At 41.8% G+C, this 25,046-nt stretch overlaps 1 protein-coding gene across 5 annotated transcripts in view; it reads right to left on the bottom strand.

The window, feature by feature from the left end:
- LOC310998369 (uncharacterized protein) overlaps positions 1-25,046 on the bottom strand; it is a 99,446-nt gene that overhangs the window by 49,581 nt on the left and 24,819 nt on the right. For 3 of the 5 annotated variants that reach the window (XR_014595992.1, XM_083988369.1, XM_083988372.1), the window contains exons 12-16: positions 15,851-15,904; positions 13,860-13,895; positions 11,482-11,511; positions 11,333-11,359; positions 10,718-10,771 (exon numbers count right to left, since the gene is read on the bottom strand). Coding sequence is in view for 4 of the 5 variants with exons in the window: in XM_083988369.1 (XP_083844495.1) it covers positions 10,718-10,771; positions 11,333-11,359; positions 11,482-11,511; positions 13,860-13,895; positions 15,851-15,904 (201 nt within the window). In the remaining variant the exon portion in view is untranslated. The remainder of the gene's footprint in view (positions 1-10,717; positions 10,772-11,332; positions 11,360-11,481; positions 11,512-13,859; positions 13,896-15,850; positions 15,905-25,046) is intronic. The other 2 variants (XM_083988370.1, XM_083988371.1) reach the window with 1 other exon arrangement.

Genomic DNA, 25,046 nt, shown 5'->3' with positions numbered 1-25,046 from the left:
GTCTGCTCCTGGCTCGTGAAAGACTGACACACACCGACACACATGCGTTTGACCCCTCTGTCCTTCAGTCGAACCTGCACTTCCTTACGGACCCTTAATGTAATCATATTCAAGAAAAGATGCAGACAATTACTCAAACTGCCAGCAAAGAGCTAATTTATTCTGTAATTAATTCTGAAATGTCATCCTCCCCCCCTTGCAAATAGTATTTTCTCATTTCTCATTTAGAAATTTGCACCATGAACCATAAGAATCAGCAAGACTAGGAAAAATACAGCATCAAGTATGCACAAAGGAGCTCTAAAATACCAAAAGTTTGGCAGCAACCTCTTGCATATTTCACCATGTTTAGCTCAGCAATGTGTCTAATTATCAAGTAATATGCTGTAAATGAATATGACACTACAAACGCGCCAGTGTTGTGTCTTAATATAAGATAATAACAGTATCCCAAAACAGCAACAAATGGATGTAGAATCTACACTGTGCTTCTTCGTATTTTATAAGAAACAAACTAACAAATTCAGCTTCACTTTGACTGACAGTGCTTACACCCTCACATCCCTACGTACACCGCATCAACCCTGCTGCTTCTGGGCATGAGCTTGGAAATCTTAAGTGTCAACTGGTGAAAGGGACAGACATTCAGTGAATGAATTTACACCAATGACGCGGCTTGATGTGCTGCAGTTGTCAGAATCATCACCCAACCTGTTTTCACCGTGTCAAAACAGCTATCAACGCTTCTGGGGTAAATATTGATCACCCCACTTGCTTGAAATGTCACAAAAACACACTGCAGAGACCCCCGCCTCACCTGCCTCTGATTAAGGATCCAATTAGAGACAGACAGTGCAAATTCCCTACTTGTGACCGCCCGCGCTGGATGCCATCTTAGGACACTGCACAAGCTCAGAAAATGCCTGGGCACTGGGGCTTGCAGAGATCCCTTGCACTTGGTGAAAGCCTCAATAAAATAGGATTTGTTCCAGTTGTTTACTGAGGGTTAAGAGGAGCGGCCGGGGCAGGAAGAGAACGGCAAAGCCGACAGCTGCCTGGCAGGGGCTCAAATGCAGCTTAGCATTTTTCACCATTCTGACTGGCACACAATGCTCTCTTTAACTCCCAGCCATCTAAATATTCAGGGACGTATAAAGAGATGGCTGACACTGCAGCCGACTTAAGACACAGCTCAGCTGGCCAAGATTGCACCTATAGTCTCTTGGCTAAAGCTTTCCATGAGGGCTTTCCTCACAGAGACTCAATCATAGACCCCATGTGACTAAACGGTCATTTGTACATGTGCCACTAGATGGCAAACTAGCTTCATCACATATTTTGTTCTTAGTGGGGGGACAGAGCCAATGAGGAGACTCTAAGCCTTCTGTGAGAGAGGATGGATGTCCTCAATGCATGAATGTATGATGTGTGTGGGGTAACATCCCTAATTAGGCAGTCTGGCAATTAGGCACTGAATACCGTAAAGGAAATTTTGCTGTAGAGTGCTTATGACGAGAAGAGGAGGAAATAAATGAGAGCAAGAACCTGCGTGGCAGTGAGAGAGGGAGAGAGAGTGACAATAATTTTCATACCACTTTATGCCTCTTTTCAACTGCCACACAATACAAAGTGTCACACGTGGCATTGCGAGGGTACCCAGTCAAAGAACGCAACATATCATCGGGTAAATAAATAATTATAGAGCTGCTTCAGCAATCATCCAGCTCCTCACCAGCACACAGTATGCAAACACTAGAGCCAAAGGCAAACACAGGAAATACAGACAGCTAATGTCTATGGAAACTAAGCCAAGGCAGTCCCAAGGGAGCCTCCGAACATCTCTTTACAACAACCACGTCTCCACCACATCGCCAGTGATGAGTTTTAAGAGCTCATTGACTTTAACAACTCCTAAGGAGAGGAAAGAGGGATGACAATATTATCTGAATTTGCATTTTTATGCGTTGAAGATGATAAATCTATATTAAACTATCAGCTCAATTCCCACCGATCAGCTGAATGCCTGTGCAGTGTGTCCATGCAAGCTGGGTGCCTACTTGGTTGGCTCCTCACTAGACCGACATTGCCTCTTGAATGTTCTCATCTCCTAATGGAAGCTGTTATTAGTCTTGGCTCTTAGAAATTTCACAGTCTCATCTGGACTTTTGGCTGTATTATTCATCCGGAGCAGATTGCTCCCATCCTATGTTTACAGATAGTGAGTGTTTCATTAATGCGTTATCCAACAAGTGAATAGCAGAGGCTGAAAATCTACTTTGAATAAACCCTGGTTCATTTTACAAACCAAATATTTGAGGTCAGAGAGAATACACTGTGCAAAGATCCACGGGGCGCTTCACTCCGGGCACTGTAACCCTCAGCGAGTCTTATGCTTCATATCACTCACCACGCATAACAGATTACACTAAGGTCCCACACACTACCATCTGTATAATATCAGGCCACTGTCAATGCTTTGCTCCCTGGCATGCCATTAAAGTGGACACAGATGAATGTGTCTAAATTGGTTGCGGGCAGGATGAGAGTGTGGAGAATCAGTATATGGATGGCGAGCTGTAACAGTGATGCAGCCCCCTGCTACCACGCCTCTGTTGTCTGCAGTGTTCAGGGCTACATGTCTTTTCCCCCGACCAGCCTTCTTCCCTTCTGTACTTTGAGCTCCCAGTGCCCACCCCTCCTCTCCCTCCTTCCCTCCCCCCTTGGCTGAAGAAAATAGCAGACACTGACGGAGCTTTACTCGGGGCATGCTTCAATCCAAGCACCCCTGATCCAAAACGCCCCCTTTTAAAAGGTATTTACATTCTCGGCATTTCGCGAACTCTGCCTTCGCCTTAAGTTGCTCTGTTACACCAAGGAGAGTGTCTTTGTATATTACTAGACTGTGTGGAGCCAGGGAAATCTCATTGTTTGGATGACTGACTGAAGCTGTAGTGTTGACTATGACACCTAGAACAGTCACAAGGGCCAGTCACCCCCCCCGTCCAGTGACATACCTCGAAGACTCGAGCGAATTCAGTTCAGCTGACTCTATCCGACACACGACACTCCATTAGTGTTGGTATGACCTGGCAGACATTGAAACAACACTTAGAAATGTTGGCGAGGTATTAAACGCAGGCCGTGGGGATGGGCCTGGCCCGGGCCCTGATGAATTTGGACACTGGAGCAGCAGGGAAACATATTTTGCCTGCAGTGCCCCTGCTGTGTGGTATAGCTCTGTCTCCTGAGAAAGTTGTAAAGTCATAGATGTGCGAATGAGAGCCATGCTCTGGTAACTATAGTGAGCCTCTCCAATGCTCAGAGGATAAGTTGGCCTACATTACCCCTTGTTGAACATAAGCCTTTCACTCGTAGGAAACACACACACACATCAGCTCACAGACATACACGAACTTGCACATGCAATCACCAGTGAACAATGTGCAATCGAAGGGGCCCCACTCAAAGTCTTGCCCCTTGTATCCGTCCCTGTAATTAATTGGCCAATTAATGTGTGTTTATTCTGGACACCCATGGATGTCGCCATACCGGGGCTCCCTGGGAAAGATGGGAGTCAGACTGATAAATCAAAAGGCTGTGCATCTGTCCTTGCATGTGCCAAACACTTCCCCCTGTAATTCTCCTCTGTCCCAACTGGGCCCAAACGTGAGACCTTTTCACAGCCAATCAGGTCAAATCTTTGTTTCATCCTCCTTCCCAATGCACTTGACATTGACAAGATTAATTGCCTTGTGCAATGGGCAAACGTGTTACCTCCTGGTGTAATACAGGTGTCAAAAGCACGGCTCTCTGGATTTTCTCAATATGAGCCCGGACAGAGGAGAGAGGGGGACAGAGGAATAACCTCTCCCACTTTGTGAGACAAAGGGTTAACACATCCTCCCCCCACTTGTAAAATCACACAGGGTGTAAATCTTGCCATAAAATCTCAGCTGTGAGCCCTGCTGACCTGTAAATTCTTCACTCCGCGTTACTCTGCCATTGAGCTTCGACGGGTCGAGCCAAAACTGTAACTACACATACACATCATGCGGCTGTGCTGTTTCAATAACATGGACCACAAATAAGATCTATGTATCAATAGTAAAATATACAAAGGCAGTGGTTTTATATAGCTGATGTGAGTGTATGTTGTAATTGTGTATATTAAATTGATTTATACTGAATTAAAAGGGGTAAATGTGAATGAACACATACAGTACAGGACTGTATTTCACTCACTGTTTGTAATTCTTCTTCTTCAACAGGTAACTAATATTGCAAACTGAGAGAAGATATGAAAATAAAAGATATCATATTGACACAGTTCTTAAATAAAATGATATCAAGTAAGTTCACAGAACGTATCATCTTTGATATATCACAAATGTGAATTCGCTGGAGAAATGTAACATCTATACAGACCCTTGTTAAAAGAAGCCTAGTGGGATAAATGATGGTACCATATCATTATAGCAGTGTACCGCGCTGGACAACAAAAAGCATGGCTCCAATCAAATAGCTGCTGTAATTTCATGCGTTTTATTGTATCACCCAAATCAGTGGCAGCCTCCCATGGAGAACTTCTGGCAGGAAGGCTGCTATTCTCACCAGGGACTCGTTACTTAATAATCTCGCCCTGCAGGTGCTCTGGTAGAGGTCAATAGTCTGTTACAGTTGCATCGCTGTTTGTGTCTGCCTCCACCTATGGAGCAGGAAAACCGCTGCCAAATGTTCCGGTCCCCGCAAACCAAAACCATAACTCCTTCCCTATCACTGTCACAGGCCCACTCTGGTCTCGACAGACACGCCGACCAATCCAAGTGAACCAGAGCCAAGACCATCAGATATAATATGAATATTATATATACTGTGGTGGCTCATTTATCTCAAAACAACATTTGCTTGGCTCTGTAGAGGAAAGGCATCTAAATCCCACTTACAGCGTACATTTGGTTTGCAGAGAACGCCGTACTTTTTCAAATTGAATTAGGTTAAATGACAAAAGCTATGTGCAGTGGAGCTACGTAGATTCAGTTTTACAGTAGATGAATGGTACTGCAACTAATCTGACACTCAATGCACCTGCATAATGCGATCCAACTCCGGTAGGATATTGGTGCTCAGTAGGGTAGGGCGATATGCAAAAACTATCAGACAGACGGATATTGTCATCGCAATATGCCTCACAATTTAAGTGGAAATTCTCGTATTTCATTTTCACTGAAAAAAATAAAAAATAAATGTAATGATAATGTGATTTTTGCTGGGTTGTGCAGCATATTCCCGTACATCTGGAGCATCTCTGTAGCACCACAATGCTTCATTTATAATGGTATGTTGTGACACACGGATTCTTCCCCTCATGGCTGAACGACCACACACATACACATTTAAACATAGTCAAGTCACGCACACACACACAAATGTAATGTGTCTAGCGCTGAGAGAAAATGGCGAACAGTTGGGTGGGAGAGAAAATGACATAAGTGCAAGATTACATAGTTGCTCCCTGGTCTGGGGAGAAAGCAGTTCACGAGTAGTTTAGCACCCGGTGGACAGGCAACCTCTGAGACATGCGTCAACGCAAGGGTGACGGAGGAAAATATGGAAAAAGAAAATGCCTATGCCATTGGTCAGGAGGATGTATATATGCAGCTGTCTCAGTCTTTCAGCACAGGGCATGAATGGGAAATGTAAACACCACTATCATTTCCAAAAGACAGCAAACACCTCCCTCGTCTTTGGATACGATACGTGGACCTGTCCAGTTGCCAAGCAGGAGACAAGACAGATGATCTTTTCTACTGTTTTGACAGATTATTTCCATGCCACTTTAAAATGTCCAGGCAGCTGTTGTTGATGTTAGTTTCATTGTTCCAAAGTGTTTGACACGAGCGAAGAACCGAAAGTGCCGTCTGCACAGCAATTACAGACACGCATTGATCCGAGCCTGCTGCTATCACATGATGTGCAGTGATGACAGCTGACGAGTGTGATGTGACAGCGGTTCAGGTTTTGAGATACAGATTTGTATTATTTTACAAATAGCCGTCTCTCGCATAACACTGGAGGAGAGAGTCTGTTTCACTGAGAAACTTCCCTTTCATTGACTAACAAGTGAACGCCGTGTTCGCTCCGAAGCTGCTCTCTGGTTTCATTCCACTTCCGCCGTAAGGATTACATGTCTAACTAGTCCCATGGCTTCAATGATATGCGCTCGTGGAAATATAAAGAGTGAAACAATGTAAGGGTCCATGCCACCACATGTCCGCTGTCACAAGATACAAACGCATTAAAGCAAAATGTAACAGGACCTCCATTTGGCTCTCACTGCATCTGTTGCATAGAACTATCTCATACTATCAAAATATCTCTTTGAAAAACATTAACTCATCTTTATGCGAGTTAAAAGTGAACAGTAGATGACTCAGAAATAAATAATAAATGATCTGTCGGACACTATAATTAGTGGCCATGGTGAGTCTACTGCCTGAGAGGAGGAAGTGATTCAACATAGGATGAATAACCTGTTAACAAAAATCAAAGTCCTGCCATATCTTAGAACTCCACTCTGTAATGTTTCCGAAATAGCCATCAATAGTCTGGCGGGATTCTTTTATTGGTAGTATTGATGTGGCACATCATATTATTTAATGAGAAAATGATTCGTCTGAGATTAAAAGTCTCTCTTTTAATGGCTTTCCTCTCTTCTGGGTCATCTTCTGTTGCCTGACCAGCAATGGTCTCCGGGCCTTTTCAGCTTTTTATTCAGAGTTTTCTTCACTCTTACCTCCTTGACATATGACACAGGTATCTCGTGTGGCACACTGTCAACCGCCCAAATCCCCAGCTGAGGTATGTGGATTAATATTTCTATGAGAAACATGAGCCATTTAACAGGAGAGAGAATGAGTCAATTGAGAATGTCAGCTATTGCCTGATGGTGAATTCTTTGTAGCATCAGAGATTACAGAAATCCCCTAAGCTTGCACGCACAGTAAAATACCTACCTACTTTGTATGTTTATTACAGAGCTGCATCTTAACAGCTACCAATCCATATCATTTACTGTACCAACTGCACCAACTAGTTCATTCACTTAGCATAATAACTGTAGAATAACCAACTAACCAGATTTAAATAAATGAATAAACCAGTAATAGGATCAACACTGCATAATTCATTTGAAGAGAACACATCCGTAGACAGAGCAGTTGTAGTGTTCTGCTTCCTCTAGGGCTTGCTGGAGTTTCATCATCTCTGCACTAGCGCAGCTATGTCTAATAAGAACAAACACTGTGCAGCACATCTGTCAGACACGTGCATTTTACGAAGCAGGTGACGAGGAATCCTTGACATGGTGGAGGCCCTCGGCTGATTAACAAGGATTTCAAATGTTTTGCGTTGCGCGTTATTTACATACATTCTGCAAAATGCATCAAAGACTGCATTGTTTATCAATAAGGGAAGTCTATGCATAGAGAAACTGTTAATGCAATGTTCCAAAAACATTTAATTAGAGCAAATGCCTCTCCATTATGTGTGACTGCAGCACGTGGCTTCTGTGGAAAACCAGGGAAATCAACCTGGCATTTGTCAGTGACTTATATTTAGCAAGGCCTTATTTTTCTATACAGGTGCATTTATACAGCTAATAAGACTTAATGTGGTGTTAGGCATGGATTACAACTCCAAGACCCACCTTGTAATGGGGATTTATTAAAGTGATTAATTATTAATCCATGGGAAGCTACTACCTTGCCGAGGGATGAACCCTCGTCTGCAACGAACCCACTCACCACTGGTGCCAGCAACCGAAACAGAGTATGCTGGGAAGGCTTGGCAGGACATGAATAAAACCAAGCTTGCCGTGGTGTTCCCGTGTATTTTGGCTTTGAGGAAGCAAAGTGCATTGACCATGCGTAGGTTTTCAGTCCTATTTTGAGCATGCAAAATTATGTCATCTGCTACTTGTTCAATCCTTTCTGCCACCAAATCCCACATCCCTTTTGTATGTACATAACTCTTTATCTTACAGTCCCTCATGTTTGTTGATGGGTATCAGACAGACAGGTCTCTGCACTGCGTGCTGCATAAGTGCATAAGCATACAGTACCTAATACTTGGCTCAGAAGTGACTCCACTGAAAACTAAGATTTCAAGGTTATCTCCTTCAGCATTCATGTCTTTCACCTCCTCAGCCTGTGTAGGACAGGGCCGACCTACAATGACAACACAGAGCTTAGCACATCATTACAGCGCATGATGAATATTTTAGCACGCCACAGGCAGCGAGGGGGACATATCCTTTTTACCGGTGCTCCCCACCTTCTTTTTTTTGATCTGCTATAATGTGCCACTGAATCCCAAAGTCCTACTCTTTGCCTGTCTTTCTGTGCCAATGCCATCCATAATGGATAAAACCAAGACATTCACATCACTATTAATGGCAATGTGTAATGTGGGGGCAATACATTCCCATAAATTCCTAGACATGGTTGGACTGGCCCTGACTAACTGAACTAGTCATCCATCAAGGTAATAAGATACAATCAAGATTCTGTGAATGTTAGACAAGGGGTCATAGAAGGGGTTTGGAGACTGCCCTTGATATCCTCTCTTGCATATGTTGCTTTAAGCTTCAGAGCAAGATCGGTCCAAATGGCATCATTCCTCTTCTCACTACAATGTCCTCCACATCTCCTTGAAGTAAATCTAAATGGCTTAGAGTGGTCGTATTTTCCTCAACAGTAAATTGAAGCAGACAGTGTGAGAGATGGCCTGGCTTGAATCTAAGGCCTTGTGAAAGCTTTCCACTCCTGGCTATTCTATGAAGTTTGCAGAGTGGTCAGTCTCCGTCAAGATATTTTGCATCATTTGTACGCCAGCTAAGGCCCTTAGTAGAAACCAATAAATTGCAAGCGTAGACAAGAGTCGCTAATTGGGTGAGAGTCTCTTGCTGTATCAGCTGGCCACTAGCAAGCCCCTGATAATGATACATGTCCACCTTTCCGAAAATAGGCTGTCAAACTCCAGAAACACAGGTTGGTCAACAACTTGGAGGCCACATGTGACTGCTAGAGCTAAGAATAAGCAGAAACCTTAGCACATTAACAGTCACCATGAAGTCAGCCACTCATCAAAGACAGAGTATTAATAGATCAGGACTGTGTCTTCAGCAACAACAACAGGAGAACGTCTGAAATCGCCGATTTAAACCACTATGACTTGTTTACCTACAAGATTCTTAGGGTTAGGGTAGGGGGAAATAACTAGTGCAAGAAATAATACGGGTATACAAGAAAATAAGACACCAAAACATCAAACAAAGAGCAGCTCTCTACTTCCTCAGAACCAATTATGATTGAAAGATTCATCATAAGACTGCTTTCCACCAGAAAACTGAGCACCATAATTGATGCCTCTGACATTCAGCTCTTTTGACGCGCAGTCCCTGCTTAAGTCAGGTTAGGTATAAAATAACACTCGACTAATGAGGTAGAGAGACAAAAGCATCAGAAAAACATCTGCACAAGCCTCTGAGCTCACTTTTCTCAACTGTGAGTTCTTTCCATGACAGTAGATTATGTTATTTCAAGCATTGGGGGAAATGATCCATTGAGAAATAACACAACCGATGATAGGTCATAAATTGTTAATGCTATTGGAACAAGTTTTGAGTTTGAATGAATTCATGCACAGAAGGGTGGAATTCTTGAGATACTTGCATCCAGATGTCTCGAGTATTGTGCATCATCTCGGCTCTTGCCTAATCTGAAAAGAACATTTGCCTGACCTACTTATGGGTGCTCTACAGCTCAACCTGCTATATATTTTATATTTTGCTGCAGCGGAGCCAAATGTGTGTGTGTGTGTTGTTTTTGCCATTTTATGAGGATTATCTGTAAGACAAACAAGAAGCTTATTTTTGATCACACTGACACAGACGAAGGTATTCACACCGAGTCAATTAAGCTGGACACAAAAGGACACTCTCAGCACCTGTCAGCTGGGATGTCAAGGGGCAACAGGATTCCTGCAGTGAGGCAATCTTCGCCTCGTCATAATGTCACAATGCTTACCAATCACATCATTAATCACGAACCTGCGAACTACACAGATGTTATCAGCTGGAATTTCACATACAGTGTGTTCCCTGAGAGGCTGATTTTTTTTTATGTTACAAAACTTTAAAAATAAGCCGTCATGAACAATTGGCGATATCAGAGTGATTGCATACTTTTCAGTGCATGAATACTGCATTGACAATCCTGACACTTGTATCCCTAACCACAGTTATTACACTCAGTGGTGAGAAATAAATAACTATGATGTCGGACTTCGGTTGATTCACTCATTGTCTCTCTCCCAAACCAGCTGGCCTTTTAGGAAACTGAACACTGTCCACCACGACCCAGTGGGACACGACCATGTGTGCTGCCAGTCATACTGTGAGTGTATGTGACCCCTTGACCATGAAGTCCATTCATTAATTGTCATACAACAGGCCTCCACCACCCCTTCTCTCTTTCCAGGCCTGTTGCAATCCCCTTGCCACAGATCATCCTGCACCCCCCCCCCCCCACTCTCCCCCCCACTAAAAAACAACAACAGCCACTCAGCTGCTGTTTGGCCTTTCCCCAGGTTGGGTCCTCTCAGTCAGTACAACCACCAGCCAGGCCTCACAGCTAACAGACGGTCTCTGTTTACTCACCCTTTTGCCCTCTTTGCCTGGCTCCCCTGGCTGACCTGGCACTCCAGCCAATCCCTAGGGAAAGGACATGTATCATCATGCATTGGGTGCTACATTCATGTACAGTCAACACTCTAAAGGGAGACAAATGGCTTGTGTCTTGTAAAAACTGATGCAGACAGATGTTTCTGCCAAATGCTCTCTGCCTGCCATTAAAGACTTAGCTGCAGTGATAGGGAACACAGCATTAGCTTAGTTTAAATGGCATGAATAGATAGAATGGAGTATGTTCAGCTGCAGTTTCTGTTCTTACTCATGAACAGTTTCTAGGTGACTTCTCCACCATCCTCTTAATAGGCAATTTGCAGCCTCAGTTGATCAGAGCTTCAATTCCATTATTCTACACAGTATCTTGATAAGGAACTCTTAACAAGTTAATCAAGGTATATGCTGAGCCGTGATTTTGTTTTGAAGTTCTTGTGCAAGGACATGCTTATGGTGCTTCAGTAAGTGCTTCATGAACAGGGTGAACAGTTGCGGCTAATTGCCTGAGAACATGTTATGAGCACATTGTCAAACAAGGAAATACAGATGAAGATGAGATACTTTACTTCAGTGTGGTGATTAAATAGATACCTTTTCTCCTTTGTCACCTTGAGGCCCCTGAATGTGACAAAGACACTTTTGTTTACATGAAAACATAAACTCAAAAATACAGAATTTTTGCATGTTTTTGTGATTACTATATATGTGTATATACAGTATGATGTACATAATTAACATACCAGATCTCCTTTGAGACAGTTGTTGTCAACCTGAGAATCACACAAACAATTGAAAAAAAGATGTATAACATATGAAAACACAACTCACATAGGGTTCATACACAGTGTAATAATACAACACATGTCCAGTTATAGGCAGGCGACACAGCTGGTCATGAACTACAGTAATTATCCTTGGCCGCGGTGACCCTAGTAGAAGTTAGGACATGACTATTACGATACTCCCCAGACACCCTGCTGGCCACTGTCAGAAAAGGGCAGACAGAGTTGTCTATCCATCCACCAGGCCACAGAATGGACACAAGGCCACATACAACATCTCAGCTTTCAGATAGGAGCCAAATAATTGGTGTCCTCTTTCAATTGGCATCTAAAAGTCAAACGCTGTTGACTTTTCTTGGAAACAGCTGCAGAAATGGCTGCTGACAACACACTATACGTCCCTCACATTAGTCACCAGCCTCACGCAAAGTCAGAAAAGGAGAGAAAATGCTGTTTAACAAGGAGGCTGACCGTCTGTCCTGAGATTTCTGCAGGTGTATCTATAACAAGAGTGACAGCTCTGACCTGTGACAAAACATTTCTCAGTCTCCCTGCAGTTCTTTTGCTAATAAATCAGTTATTCATTCATTGTGGGGATGGGCATGCTCGGCCTGTGGCTGCAGGAGAGAGAGAGGTGTGGAGAGGGCTGATGAGAGCGCTGGGTGATGTGATTGATCAGCTGCTGCCTGTTAACGATTCTCTTCCCTTTTAATGCAGCAGCGTGCTGGACCACAGAGGGTCCGCATACACAAAAAAGGGGAAGGACGAGTCATCGCAAATTGTTGAGACAATAAGAGAGTTGGGAGCTTGTTGCACCAAAGGACCGGGAAACGAGATGAAAGAGACTCGGTGGTAGTGAGTCCTGCTGCATTCATGGACAATGGTACATTTTTTGTTGTTGTAGTGTTTTGACCTTGGGTAACAAGCAATACACTGGACATTTTCTGCCCACACCCCACAACCAATTTACTAGAGTAATGTGAAAAAGTTGGCTAAACTAAACCATGTGTCTTGTCAGGGAGAGACTATTAAGTTTCTTGTCTTTATAAATGTAAAATGAGCATTAGAGAATAGCTAATATATATCTGTGGTGTCATAAAAAGGGCATTGGGACAGCCTTTTTGTATCACTTCAGTGCTGATTAAAACTGTCAGGCTGGTCCCTGCGTGATGCGTACGTAATTACCTCACCACCCGCAGTATACCTTTAATCTCTTCTAGCTGTCAGCTCCCTGGCTACATGCACTGGCTGTTGTGCGACTGTTTGCATCTGTCCACACATATTTAATATGTGTTGATGGGGTCGCTATTCAAGCATGTGTGTGCACATACAGTATATGTGCTGTGCAGTACCTTTAATTTGTGTGTGCACTAGAACGTGTACATTAAAGGGATTGTTCAACATTTTGGCAAATTTGCCAATTGCCGTAAACCGTATAGTTTTAGGGGTAGGTTCATTACCTTTAACTGTCGGTGCAAACTGTTTTTAGAGTCACCACACTATGAAATAATAATGTAACATTACTAGACGGAGTTGTTTTCGAGGCAAATGCATAGCTGGAACTACATGCCAGACACGGCTGCTGGGTGGAGTGATTTCAAAAGTGCAAGTAGTTCCGACTATTTGCTTCATGTGTTGTAATGTATGGTGAATGTGCAGGTCAAAACTTGTGCACGAGAGTGTTTTGGAGTTGATTTGATGAGTTTGATGAGGGAAAGGCAAAAGTACCATTCGCCTCCGTTGCATCAGCTGAGCAGCTGGCGTCTCTGCCTCGCCAATCTAAAAACAGCTAGCACTGACAATACTATAGGGATTATGGCAACAGGCAAATTTGCCAAAATGTTGAACTATCCCTTTAAGTTTCGTGTAGCTCTTCACAGGGGTCTGGAAATGCTGGAAATCTGCAGGGATAGCCAGCAAGCCAATAAAGTGCACGTCCTGCCCATGTAGGATACAGCTGGCGACTACCTGTCAACCTCCACCCCCGCCTCCAGGCATGGGGATCCATTCTTCTCTGCCTGGCTGCTCATCCCTATCCCTTTGGCCCATGCGAGGATGCCCACTGAGCCCTCTCTATCTGCTCCTTGTTTGACCCGTTCCCAGCCGACAGTAATGTGACACAGAGAGTGCTCACCTGAGTGCCTCACTTTTCATCTCTGAGGGCCAGATGTGTGTAGCGCCTGGTCGGCCAAAAGGCTGTGATATTTACAAAGCTCAGTCTAGCCTTTTCAGGTCACACCCGCGTGAGTACAAGTCAACATTACTCCTGTTCTTTTTGAATGTCCTTACATACACAGACAGCATAATGAGATGTAAATGAAAGAGTGTGAACTTACAGGCAGCCCCGGAGCTCCAGGATTACCCGCATCACCCTGTTAAGGAAAATAATAATTAGTGAAACTCAGTCAGAAGCATCTTAAAATGTACTGTGTACATTGGAGAAGGCTACAGCCAAATCTATACAACATATGTTTGACTTTTAAAACATCTTGCCCAAAGGCTCATCGGGTTTATTATGACAGATGTAAAGGTTGGATAAAATAAGACTGATTATGCATGGCAGAAACATTTTAATATATATGTGCCATACAAGACCATTTACTGGTATTTACAGTATGTCATGAAATGAAGCCCGTCTGATGACTTTCACACCGTCGGACAATTGGCAGGTGGGCTGGTGCTATTAAATGTGACAGGCTCTAAAATAAACACAGCCGTACTATATCATGTAAAAGCTTTGGAGTATTAACAATGGACAGGTATGATAACATTGTTTGGTGACCGTGACATACAGGCAGCCTCAAAAAGTCATATAAGGAAAGATGTGAATGTCTTTTGACGCCAGCATAACCCAATGTAAGCAATGATCTCACACGCTCTTTGCTGCCTCCGCTTGTTTTTTTTTGTATTTTCAGATAAAGCTCATATATCATTGTCCAATATTTTTTGCTGTTCTCTCTGTCTTTTTCACTCCAATGCCAACCCTCTATATAAAGCATTGAGTTGAGAATCAGTGGACTTCACAACTGGCAATACCCTTTCATCTGATGTGGATGAAAGAAAAATTGTGCTTGTAGTTCATATCCATTTTGTTGTCTAAATGAATGTCACAGCTAAAATATGCCTGCTATGGGATATTCAGGGGACTCATTACTTTGTGCTTTCAAATCTGCCTCCTTCTGTCAGTTTCAATACAAACAAACGCTCTCTCCACCCCTACCCCCCCCACCTCCCCTCCATCCGGAAAATAGGATAAAATACCCCGTGATTCTCTGTTGTCTTCACAGAAACACACAGACCTCATTATAACTTCAAGGCTGGCAGACGGAGCATTGCACCTACAATTATGCGGTGAGTTCTACCAAAAGACAACAAAAAAAAGAAAGGAGAAAAAAAGGGCCCCAATAAGGGAGGAAAAATAAAAGAGCAGGAGATATGGCAACTAATTACAGGGGAAAACATTTCATCTCATACAAGGAAAAATAATCCCACTGTGGGATGAAAAGAAAAGAAAAGTTTAAAAAGACCAATATTTTCTGCATTGCAACAAGATTTAATCTAATTCATGTCAATGATGTCAGTGAACAGACATAAAGGGGCTGCAGATAAGAACAAGGATTTGCATCAAACTCATCGCTTGGATGTCAGGTTAACTCTGGCATTTTAATCTTATATTCTGTGTTTAGGGTGACTTTAACACATCTGTCCAGGCTCAACAGCAGCATATAAATATTCTCTTTTGAAATGATTTGATATTAATAATACTGATGAAACTAGCCATTAAATACTGTACATACTTACACAAATGTAACTGTTGAATTCCTGAGACTTGAGATCAAAATTTAAACATGCTGTATTCTGGATCATCAGTCTCTAAGCAGCGCCCTATAACAGAAGTAAATAGTATGCAGTCCACATAGCTGTGGTAGACTTTAGTCCCATAAATAAAATGTTTAGAGAGAGCAAGATAAAGGGATTTTGTTGGGTATGTCCATTACAAACAGCTACTCCTATGAATATACAAATTCTCTGCAAATACAGCGAGTGGAACATTTTCTCTCAGCTGGCAGAAAAGCTACTGTATATGACCATCACTGAGGCCTTGCTAAGTTATGATAGCAATAACAATATTCTTTAGCCGCCCTTGTTTGGAGTGGCAATCATAGCAGCACTTGAAACAGATGGCCAAACACATTATTGAGACTGGGATTACAGCTCATATAAGTCAGGCAGACTCCCAGAAGTATCTATTTTCATTAGAAAAAAAAATCATCAACAATTATGGTGTGATTTAGTCTGGTCCAATATGTATGACAGACTCACTCACTTTGTCTCCCTTGGGACCAACTGGACCAACTGGCCCTGGGTCACCTTTGAGACCCTGGGAATAAAAAAAACAAACAATATATTGAGATAAATTTATTTTCAGTGCGAGCGGCTGATTAAAAAAAAAGTTGTTTTAAAAATAACCCAACAAGTGTTACTGTATGTCAGTCCGTTGACACTCAGTAGACGAGTATGTCATGCAGGTGTGAGATTCTCATGCCTGTCACAACCAGTCAATGAGAAAAGAGCAGATAATGTCAATCACCAGTCGGCGCATGTAGCAGGAAAATTCTGCTGAGAGATTTACAATCAGCTGGTTCCACCGTGTTTAGAGCGAGCCTCTGGTTTCTTTTTTGTTTTCTTCTCGTGTTGCACTCAGATTCAGCAAGGACGGTGATTGTCATTGGGTTTACACCTTGAAGCAGAAGACCCGGGGGTGGGGACTGAACTGAGCGAGCTCGGGGCAAAGTCAAGCCTCTTGGTGGTGAAATGTGAAAGAAGAAGGACAGCTGAGATAAAGAGCGTTAGCTGATGAATGAGCCTTGACACATATTGACAGGCTAAATTTGCAGCAGGCCTTGTTAGGTGTGACACATTTGGGCCAGTAACAGCAACTCTTTGAAATAGGTTAGGGGAGGGGGGTGCAGGAAAGATGGTGTGAGCGGTCTGTAAAATGACTCAGAAATACAATAATTTGTCATGGTTAAATTTAGAGTTAGAAAGGCTATTAATAGTGAATTATATATCTGCAGAAGATGATTACCTACCCTTATCACATTAAGTCTGGCTCTACCACAGACATGACAAATCCATTGCCTCTTCCCTGCAAGCCTCCTATTAAACCCCAATTCAGAAAACAGAGGCCATGGGAATGGTGTAAAATCATTGCCCCCATGGAAACCCATAATACAGCTGGCCTATAACTTACACTTAAAATGACACGATTGTGACGTGATTTTATCAGACTGTATGTGGGCACTCATCCCACGCACTCTGTCAATAAGAGGGCAGCTAGCTCATAGCTGCACATAAAAGCCCAGTTCTTTATTTAAATCGACTGCCTAACCACTTTACTGAGGCAATATGACACAGGCGGGATCCAGAGAGGCAAATTTTCCCTCCGAGTCATTATCAGAGATGCGGTAAAGGGCTCATCGGATAACAAGGACGTAAACAACTTCAGGTTCTGTCAAGAATTGTAAGAATTTTTCCACTTTTGGAATATGGAGATCTTGTCTCATTATTATGGTCAGAGGTGTCTTGTGATCTAAACAGCTTATCTTGTTACTGAGATCCTTCACAGTCATTATGTGCTTTTCTCTTGTTATTTTCAGAAAAAAAACACAAGGTCGTCTGAGTTCAGGCCAAATTTAAACACGTTTCTAACACCGCGTTTCTGCGCAAGCTTCAGCCCTATAAAATGACGTTCCAACATCATCAAATAAATTACAAAGAATTAATAATGTCAAGTTCATATACCAGCATATTCGTGGAAAGATCATCTACCAACTTGTCAAAAATAGTTTGCCTCAGTGTCTGATCACACATTTGCAACATAAAAAGAAAAGCCATGTTTCTGACAGCCAAGTGTTTCTGAGAGAATCAGAAATGAATGACCCCACAAGAGGTTAAATGCCCGAGACTCCCAACCAGTCAGTTACTGAACTGAAGAAGAGGTGAAGCATCTTCAAGAACCTCAAGCAAGTGCAGTTGCTTTCATAAAGCACTTAAAAAATACCATGACCTGGATAGTGTAGGTTTCAGCTGTCCACAACAGCATGAAATCTGCCCACAGTTTTCCAGCAGATACCCCCTTTGTTCTGTAATAAAATATACAGTACACTTACAAAGTTATATTCATACTTAATGAATAATACAAATATTTAAACAGAACATATACTTACACGTATAGAGGCATATTTTTAAAAATAGTCTGACCTCTTTGACTCCATGAATTTTGTATAATATGCTTAAAATTCACCTCAAGTGGAGTTTGACTCAGTCCAGACAGTTGTGACTTTAATGTATATACAGTACATGAACTGAAATGAAGTGGCTCGCAAAAAGCATTTCTATCTTGTTGAGAGTGGTCTCGTCAAGGTCCATAGGGCATGAGGGGTCACTGATGAAAATGATGTGAATCGCTTGCAACGGCCTTGACAGTGGCAATAGCTCTCAACCCAATTGGCCATCTATGGAGAATTTAGACAAACAGCATTCTCCAACACCATCATGAAAACGCTCAATGATGGAATACCTTATAGAAGAACGATGTTCATCCCCGTAGTAGAGTTCAGAGACTGATAAAATCAATGCGAACAGGCACTGAGGATGGTCTGGCGGCACATGGAGGCTCAACACCGTCATTAAATCAATCACCAAGTATGTTCTGGACATTCATATATAAGGTAGATTTGCTAAATCCGCTATTGTGTAAATACGTTGTGCTACAGGCATACATAAGCATTTAAGGTAGAATTACATATCAACTAGCTGTGAAATGAACTTCCCTTCCCAGCATTTTTTCCAGCAGACTGCCACAAGACAATATGTTTACATAAGACCAAGACAGTCAGTTACTCTTCCCATGACACACCATGTCCTTATCAGGAACCAGCTCCAGGTCAGGCCGAAGCTTAGCCAGTTTAAAATCACTCTCTCGCTGCTCACCCTTTTGCAATTGGTGTGGATGAACTGTGTGTGCCACCAAAATTTTTCAGCAGCCAAAAAATTTCAATTACATCAGTCGACAAAGCAGTTTTACATGAAGAATTCAAGATTTACTAAGTTTGCCATGTGTGAGCAGAACACCATCCTGAGGCTGAGGCTCACTTCCCCCTGTGAGCCTGTGGTTGTTAATTCTGATTGAAGAAACTTTGGCTAAGAAAAAAAAAGGTGTTTTTGATTTTTTTTAAATAAATAAATAAAAAACTTGGCTGTGTGGAAACGGTGTGGTTATTCAGATAATTTCAGGACTACAGAATTGTTAGTTCCAAACCTGTGAAGAAAGCTGGCACTGTGGAGCTGCACAGCATCTGAACGTGTCTATGCTAATGTGCGTAACGAAACCACTGCAATTTAAAGTAAGCCTCGCTTTTTTGCTGTGGGTTTTGGCACGCATGCAAATTTTGCATTATATCTTCCTCAGATAGAAATGCAAAGCAAACACACCGTTAGCCAGTTTTTGCTGTAGGTGTCTAATTACTTAACGCCATGCACTCTGAATTAATTCAGAGCTGATGCTTTGAATATGTTCACTATATGTTCACTTAGTATTAAGGCACAACAAACATGAAGATGTATATATTTGGCCCATTGGAATATTCTTTGAGAAATGATTCACATGGAATAATTAATGCAGGAGGAAAACAAGTCTGTGTCCTTCACATACAGTATTCCCTTTAAGAGAGCAGAAATTCAACAAAAATAAACAACTACTGTATTTAATGAAACCGACACATGACAAGATTTGTCCCAAAGACCTGGACCAAAACCTATTTGTCGTTACTGCTCTACAAAGCTGTGCAGTCAAGTGTTACCTGCCAGTTTTATACACTTGTCAGTGTGTGAAGTTGTGCGAGAACACTCTCTCATTCTGTCTCTCTCCCCTCTCCAGGCCGCACTCATTCACTCTCCTGGACTTGAAATTTAGCCTTTGAAGGAAAAATACCCTTTTCGTTTAAATAAGAACAGAACTAAATGTCTATGAGAAAAAGATTTAGTCAATCTTACCTTATTTTGTTTAATCACTTACTTTTCTACTTATTTTTCATTATTGTTTAATTATTCCCTATGTTTTTGTTTTTAACTTGTAACAAATTTGTTTTTTGAATATGTGGGTGAGGTTTTCATATAAACCCTTTTGGGTTTCATACCTCCCCTTTGCACATCCCTGTCATGATGATTGTTCTTGCTGTTTTAAATGATATGTTCATGCAAATAAATAAATAAAATAAAAATGACATGATATTTAGAAGTATATCAATGTATCATTACTTAGCTACAGAATACTGTAATATACTACTTGTAATATACCAGATACTCTTAGGTCAAAAAGAAAGGATTCTTTAATGTCTGGATGGCTGTAGCAAAGCAGTAAATGTTGTGTTGATTCAAACTACTTTGTGGTGAATAGTCTCAACTGGCCAAGACTAAATTATTCAATCATGATGTATGTTGATGATTGATGAGGTCCCATCTCAGAAATAGGAAACATCTAATGACCCCATAAGGGAAAACTTTTTTTTTTTTTAATCATGCTACCTTCCACACTGTGCCCTTGTTAAGATGCTATACTTCTGTCTAATGGCCTCCGTCATGAGCCCACAGGCCCCACTCAGGTGCTCAGTAACACAGGGAGAGATGTTGACTGGAGAAGCTGGATGTATTGTTAGCTTTTGTTGCAAGCTGTGGGCTTTGTTGCATTTACAGGCGAGGGTGAAGGAGGGAGACGAGGCTGGGAATAGGCTGGAGACGGCTGCGTGGCTGTTGTTCCTGCAGCACGAGGTCAGAACACTGTGGGGAGCTGTGTACACTTGCCTGCTAATTACACACACCACTGTGTCTCGTCACTCCTGTAGCGGTGGGGCCACAAGACAATCTGGCAACTCCCCAGCCCAAGACAACTAAAACAAGCAAATAAACAGAGCCAGAGAAGCAGGGATGTACAAATGCAGTCTAATTATGTTTGCTTATACCTTTTAACAACCGGAGCAACTGCAGGTCACTGTCCTCGTCTGACAGGAGTTAGAATGACTGCAAGTTTTAGTTATTGTACACAATTGGGTTGGGCCTACTGGGGGGATACTAAATTAAAATTGTAGATGTACTAAGCAGTCAGAACATTCTGGTGGGGAAATGTTGTTATACTGAATGACAGGGCTTTAAAGCTCCGTGGAACAGGATCTCCAAGTAACATAGATATCTTGAGCGTCGGCCTACAAATGCCAGGGAGGTTACAGCAGGAAATGCCTTTTGTGACTTTCCATTTGCTCAGCGATACACCAACACATAAAGTATGGTGCACGATGAATCACACTGACATTGAGTGTTGGAAAATACAGATTATCAGCATGTCTATTACAAACTATTAATAAATAAAGTTCACCAGGGCAACATAAACAAAGAGCCACTGTGTGAGGATATCAGAGTTCAGTGTCAGAGATCCTCTAGTGCGGAAGGATATCGTGTTCTATCAGTGTTGCTTGACTCCTTTTCTATGTCACTTCGCTCTTGAGACACACCATGTAGCCACAAATGTAACTTGGATTACCCACAAGATAACACGGTGTGCACTCCCCCTGTCCCGCAGGACGCAGATCTGCAAAACGACACCAGATCACATGCTCATTCGTAGAATTCTGCCTTCTCAGGTGTCTACTCCAGCTTTAAATAACACACTGGCTTTAAAAATGGAATATGAGCTAATTGCAGTTAAGGAACAGGTCAGGTAATGCAGTCTGGTGGATGCAGTAAATGGGTTAACTTATATCATCCTGCATGTTTATTTGCAGAACCTTATAAAAGACTTTAATTTGTTTATAGTAGCTAACCCACTGTACACTTGTTTTCTGCTATTCCTATATGCTGGCCTGACTCCACACTGGCTTTATTTACACTCACACCAGGAGGATTACAACCACAACTTAATAAATATGAGAGCAAAAAGACACAGCTATGTTTAATTAGCTAACTGAGCTTGTTCTCAAAACTTAAGTAAATTACAAAAATAAAGTTTATGTATATTTTAAAAATGTAAAGGGACATTGCGGGAAAAAAAAATCTCTAAAAATCTATTGTCATTTACTTACAAAGCACCAAACAGAAAACAGACTCAAGTTAGTGTCTGAACATATTGGGGCATTAAGCTGCTTAAGAGCCCAGTCTTAACTTCTTAGACAATGAAAGCAGAGTTAAAGGTCTGAGTGAATATTCATCTTGACTTAAATTCATCGGGTAGCCAGAAACTGGAATGAAATCAATGCTAATGCTTCTCTGTGACTGCTGAATGTGTGAGTAGGTAACTGTTTACTGACACGTTTGGCATACACGGTAATAACAATGTGTGTTAAGAGCTGAGTTTACACTTGTATCTACAGTACAGGCCCAAGCGTCCCCAGAGAGATCAGTTAAACAAAAACAAAAGCTTATTTTGGTGCACACATGTTTAAGTCAGTACTTTGTTTTGAACAAAAATACCTTTATGCCATAATTAAACCCACAGCCACTGGAGAGCAGGTCTCACATCAGCTAAAATTGCCAATCTTTAAGATGAGTCGTTTTCACCTTTTGGAAAAATGCACTTGCAATCTTACTGTGTTTGTTGTTGTGCTAAGCTATGCTAGGCATCTCCCTGACCCATCCATTACTATATAAAGGCTACTGCAATGATGGGTAATGAATGTAGTCCAACTTTCTAAACTTTGTTTCTTTGTTTCATGGAAGTGGGGCACAGTATAACAAATCCCGTGGAGACGAGTAAGGGAGCACAGTCAACCATATAGAAAGCACAAAGACCATAAACAAGTCTCCTCTCCTGCTACGCTCATAGTAAAAATTATTTGCGTCTCAGACCAGATCAGTGTACTGGTCACACAGCGCTGGAATTGATATTGATCTTATTGTCTGCCTGCAGGTTTGATGGCGTGAAGTGTGTGTGACTGGATGATTGGATGAATGGATGAATGAATGTCTATGAGGAACATGAAGAATGTTACTATTTCTAATTATTGACTGGATACAGACACATGCAGGAGAATCTCTGAAGATGCCTCCCACACACACAACACAGAGAGAAGTAAAGCAGCCTTTCTGCAGACCTGGCTCAAAGGCTACAAACTTTAAGCCAAGTGTTGCTGTGCACCAACAAAAGGCTGACCTCCAGCTATGGCATAATCTAGTGTGTGCTCCGTAGGTGCACTTGAGCATAGGAATAGTTTTGTTTGAAAAAAGGTAATGCCAAAGTAAAGTGCTGTTTTCACTGAGGCAAACATTTAGACCATTTTTAAAAGTGACTAAAACATGTTTTTTTCTGATGGACCCATGCACATCAACACATAGCTCTGCTAGACTGTTATTTCTTCCAGTCGGCTCTCCTGCCTTTGAGCACACAGCTCAGGATCGAATGCAGGCAAGCAACTACCACGTACTACCCCACAACGAAAAGCACCAAAACTCCCCAAAAAACAAATTCACCTTGAAAAAACCCTCTAAGAACTAACTACAATTTTTTACACGTATACCATAACACTCTACACTTGTGTGAATGGGCTCTATGCACAGCTCCACTACTTCCTGAACTTAATGCTGCTCCTTTGTTTCCTGTCTTAGTTATTGGACAAACTGATTAATCCAGGTGTGTCTGAGTAGTCACAATGGTCAGACACACCTGGATTAATCAGTTTGTCCAATAATGTAAGCATTAGTAGTGGAGCTGTGCATAGAGCCCATTGCACAGGGGCCTGATGCACATACTTGATGCATTGACATGCAAATTGCCAAGTGACATCAACTTGTGACTTCTACAGTAGCAAAGTTTTGAAGCAGCTGCTTTTCTTAGGAAAGGGTTAGCAGCATCTCTCAGTCTATCCATGCTGAGCAAGCCTCCAGCTGTTTCCAGTTTGCTGAGGTCCAGTCAACTGGAGCCCAGTGAGCAAAGAAAGGAGCTACTCACAAGCTCTGTCACTCTTTCCTCCTGATTGCTTCACAACAACCAGCAATCAGTAAAATAAAAATATACTATAGTGTGATCCTGGGAAGTGTGTTTATTCATCTTCTCCCGCTATAGTTTGTGTAACATTATGACTACAAATCATTCAGCCTTTGATGTGGACAGAGTTATTTTCCAGTTAGGTGGTCTCCCTCTCCTCCAGATTTCTATGTAAATAAACTTGATCAGATCATTCATATGCAAATATGCACATGACGTCAACTGGCTTTTCAAGTTGCCAATACTCACCCTGGAACAAAGAGAGCTGTGCTGCTTGTGGACAAACTAACACTTGAATTTGTAACCTGCCAATTCTATTTCTTTTTTTTCCCTTCAGCCTGGACTTTACTTGGATTATTGACACTTACAATTATCTGGGATTTCCTTTATATGGTTGATTGGAAGGGGAGAGCAAGGACAAGTACAGAATTTGTACTGATTCACACAGTGGTAACATAACTGTGCCTGTACCTGTGTCTTACAAAAGTACTACTCATAATTCCTCTAATATGTTTAATTATTATCTTAGTCATGCAGAGTGAATTTCCTATCAATCATTCTTTTAAAAATATATTTTCATACATCACTGCATTGCAGCAAACTGATGAAAAACATTCATTTTAATACCAAATGTTGGAGGGCATCAAGTGATTTTTCAGCTGTGCAGAAAACTTCACTTAAGGCATTTTCATATTAAAGGTTTAGTTATTCACCCTCTAGCCCATTTTATAAATTACACAATGGTCAAAGGACTAACTGTATTTCTACTGAATTATTTATTTTACCAAAACCTTTTTCCAATAATATTTTAAACAACACTTTGTACAACTCCCCACTGTTGCTACTTTTATAATAAGCAACCTCCTAACAGAAAATTACCATTTTGAATAATACTAAGTACCTCTACTGACAAGAAACAGTCAGGAATGGTTTGGTTTGATATACAGTACTTGTGTATATCTGGGGGTTTTCCTCCCTGATTTCTCCCTGAAGTTGCTGTTAGGGCAAAGTGCAGGTCCACAGCCTGCAGGGAGCCTGATTTCTGTGGCAGCTGTTTGTCTACTCAGGGGGAGAATGGTGATGAAAAGAAAAGTCCCTTTATTAAGACACTTTAAACTGACCATCTGCACAGCTACCATTGGCTGAGACTGCGTCAGTGTGGGCAAACAAATGCTGCACAACATAAGACGCTCTTCGATTTCACTAACACTAAATAGCACTAATTTGCTTGTGCCCTAAAGAGCTTTACCAGGATCCCAGAAGAATCTTAATTAATTCCAAATGCATTTGCATTTAGTCAAAGAAAAAAAAAATCATTTACCAGAACTTCCTGTTGTGGTTTACTGTATATCACATTACACCAGTTTCCTCACTGCTGCCAGATTTAAAAGCATGCAATAAAGTCTAACCTGAAATGACATGGAAGGGGATTACAGTAATTTGAAAAATGAATTTAGTACATTAGTATGCCGGGCCTATGGTAGCATAC

Source organism: Trachurus trachurus (assembly GCF_905171665.1).
Source record: "Trachurus trachurus genome assembly, chromosome: 15".
NCBI lineage: Eukaryota > Metazoa > Chordata > Actinopteri > Carangiformes > Carangidae > Trachurus > Trachurus trachurus.
The sequence above is the reverse complement of the archived record's forward strand: the minus strand, read 5'-3'. Positions and strand labels throughout refer to the sequence as shown.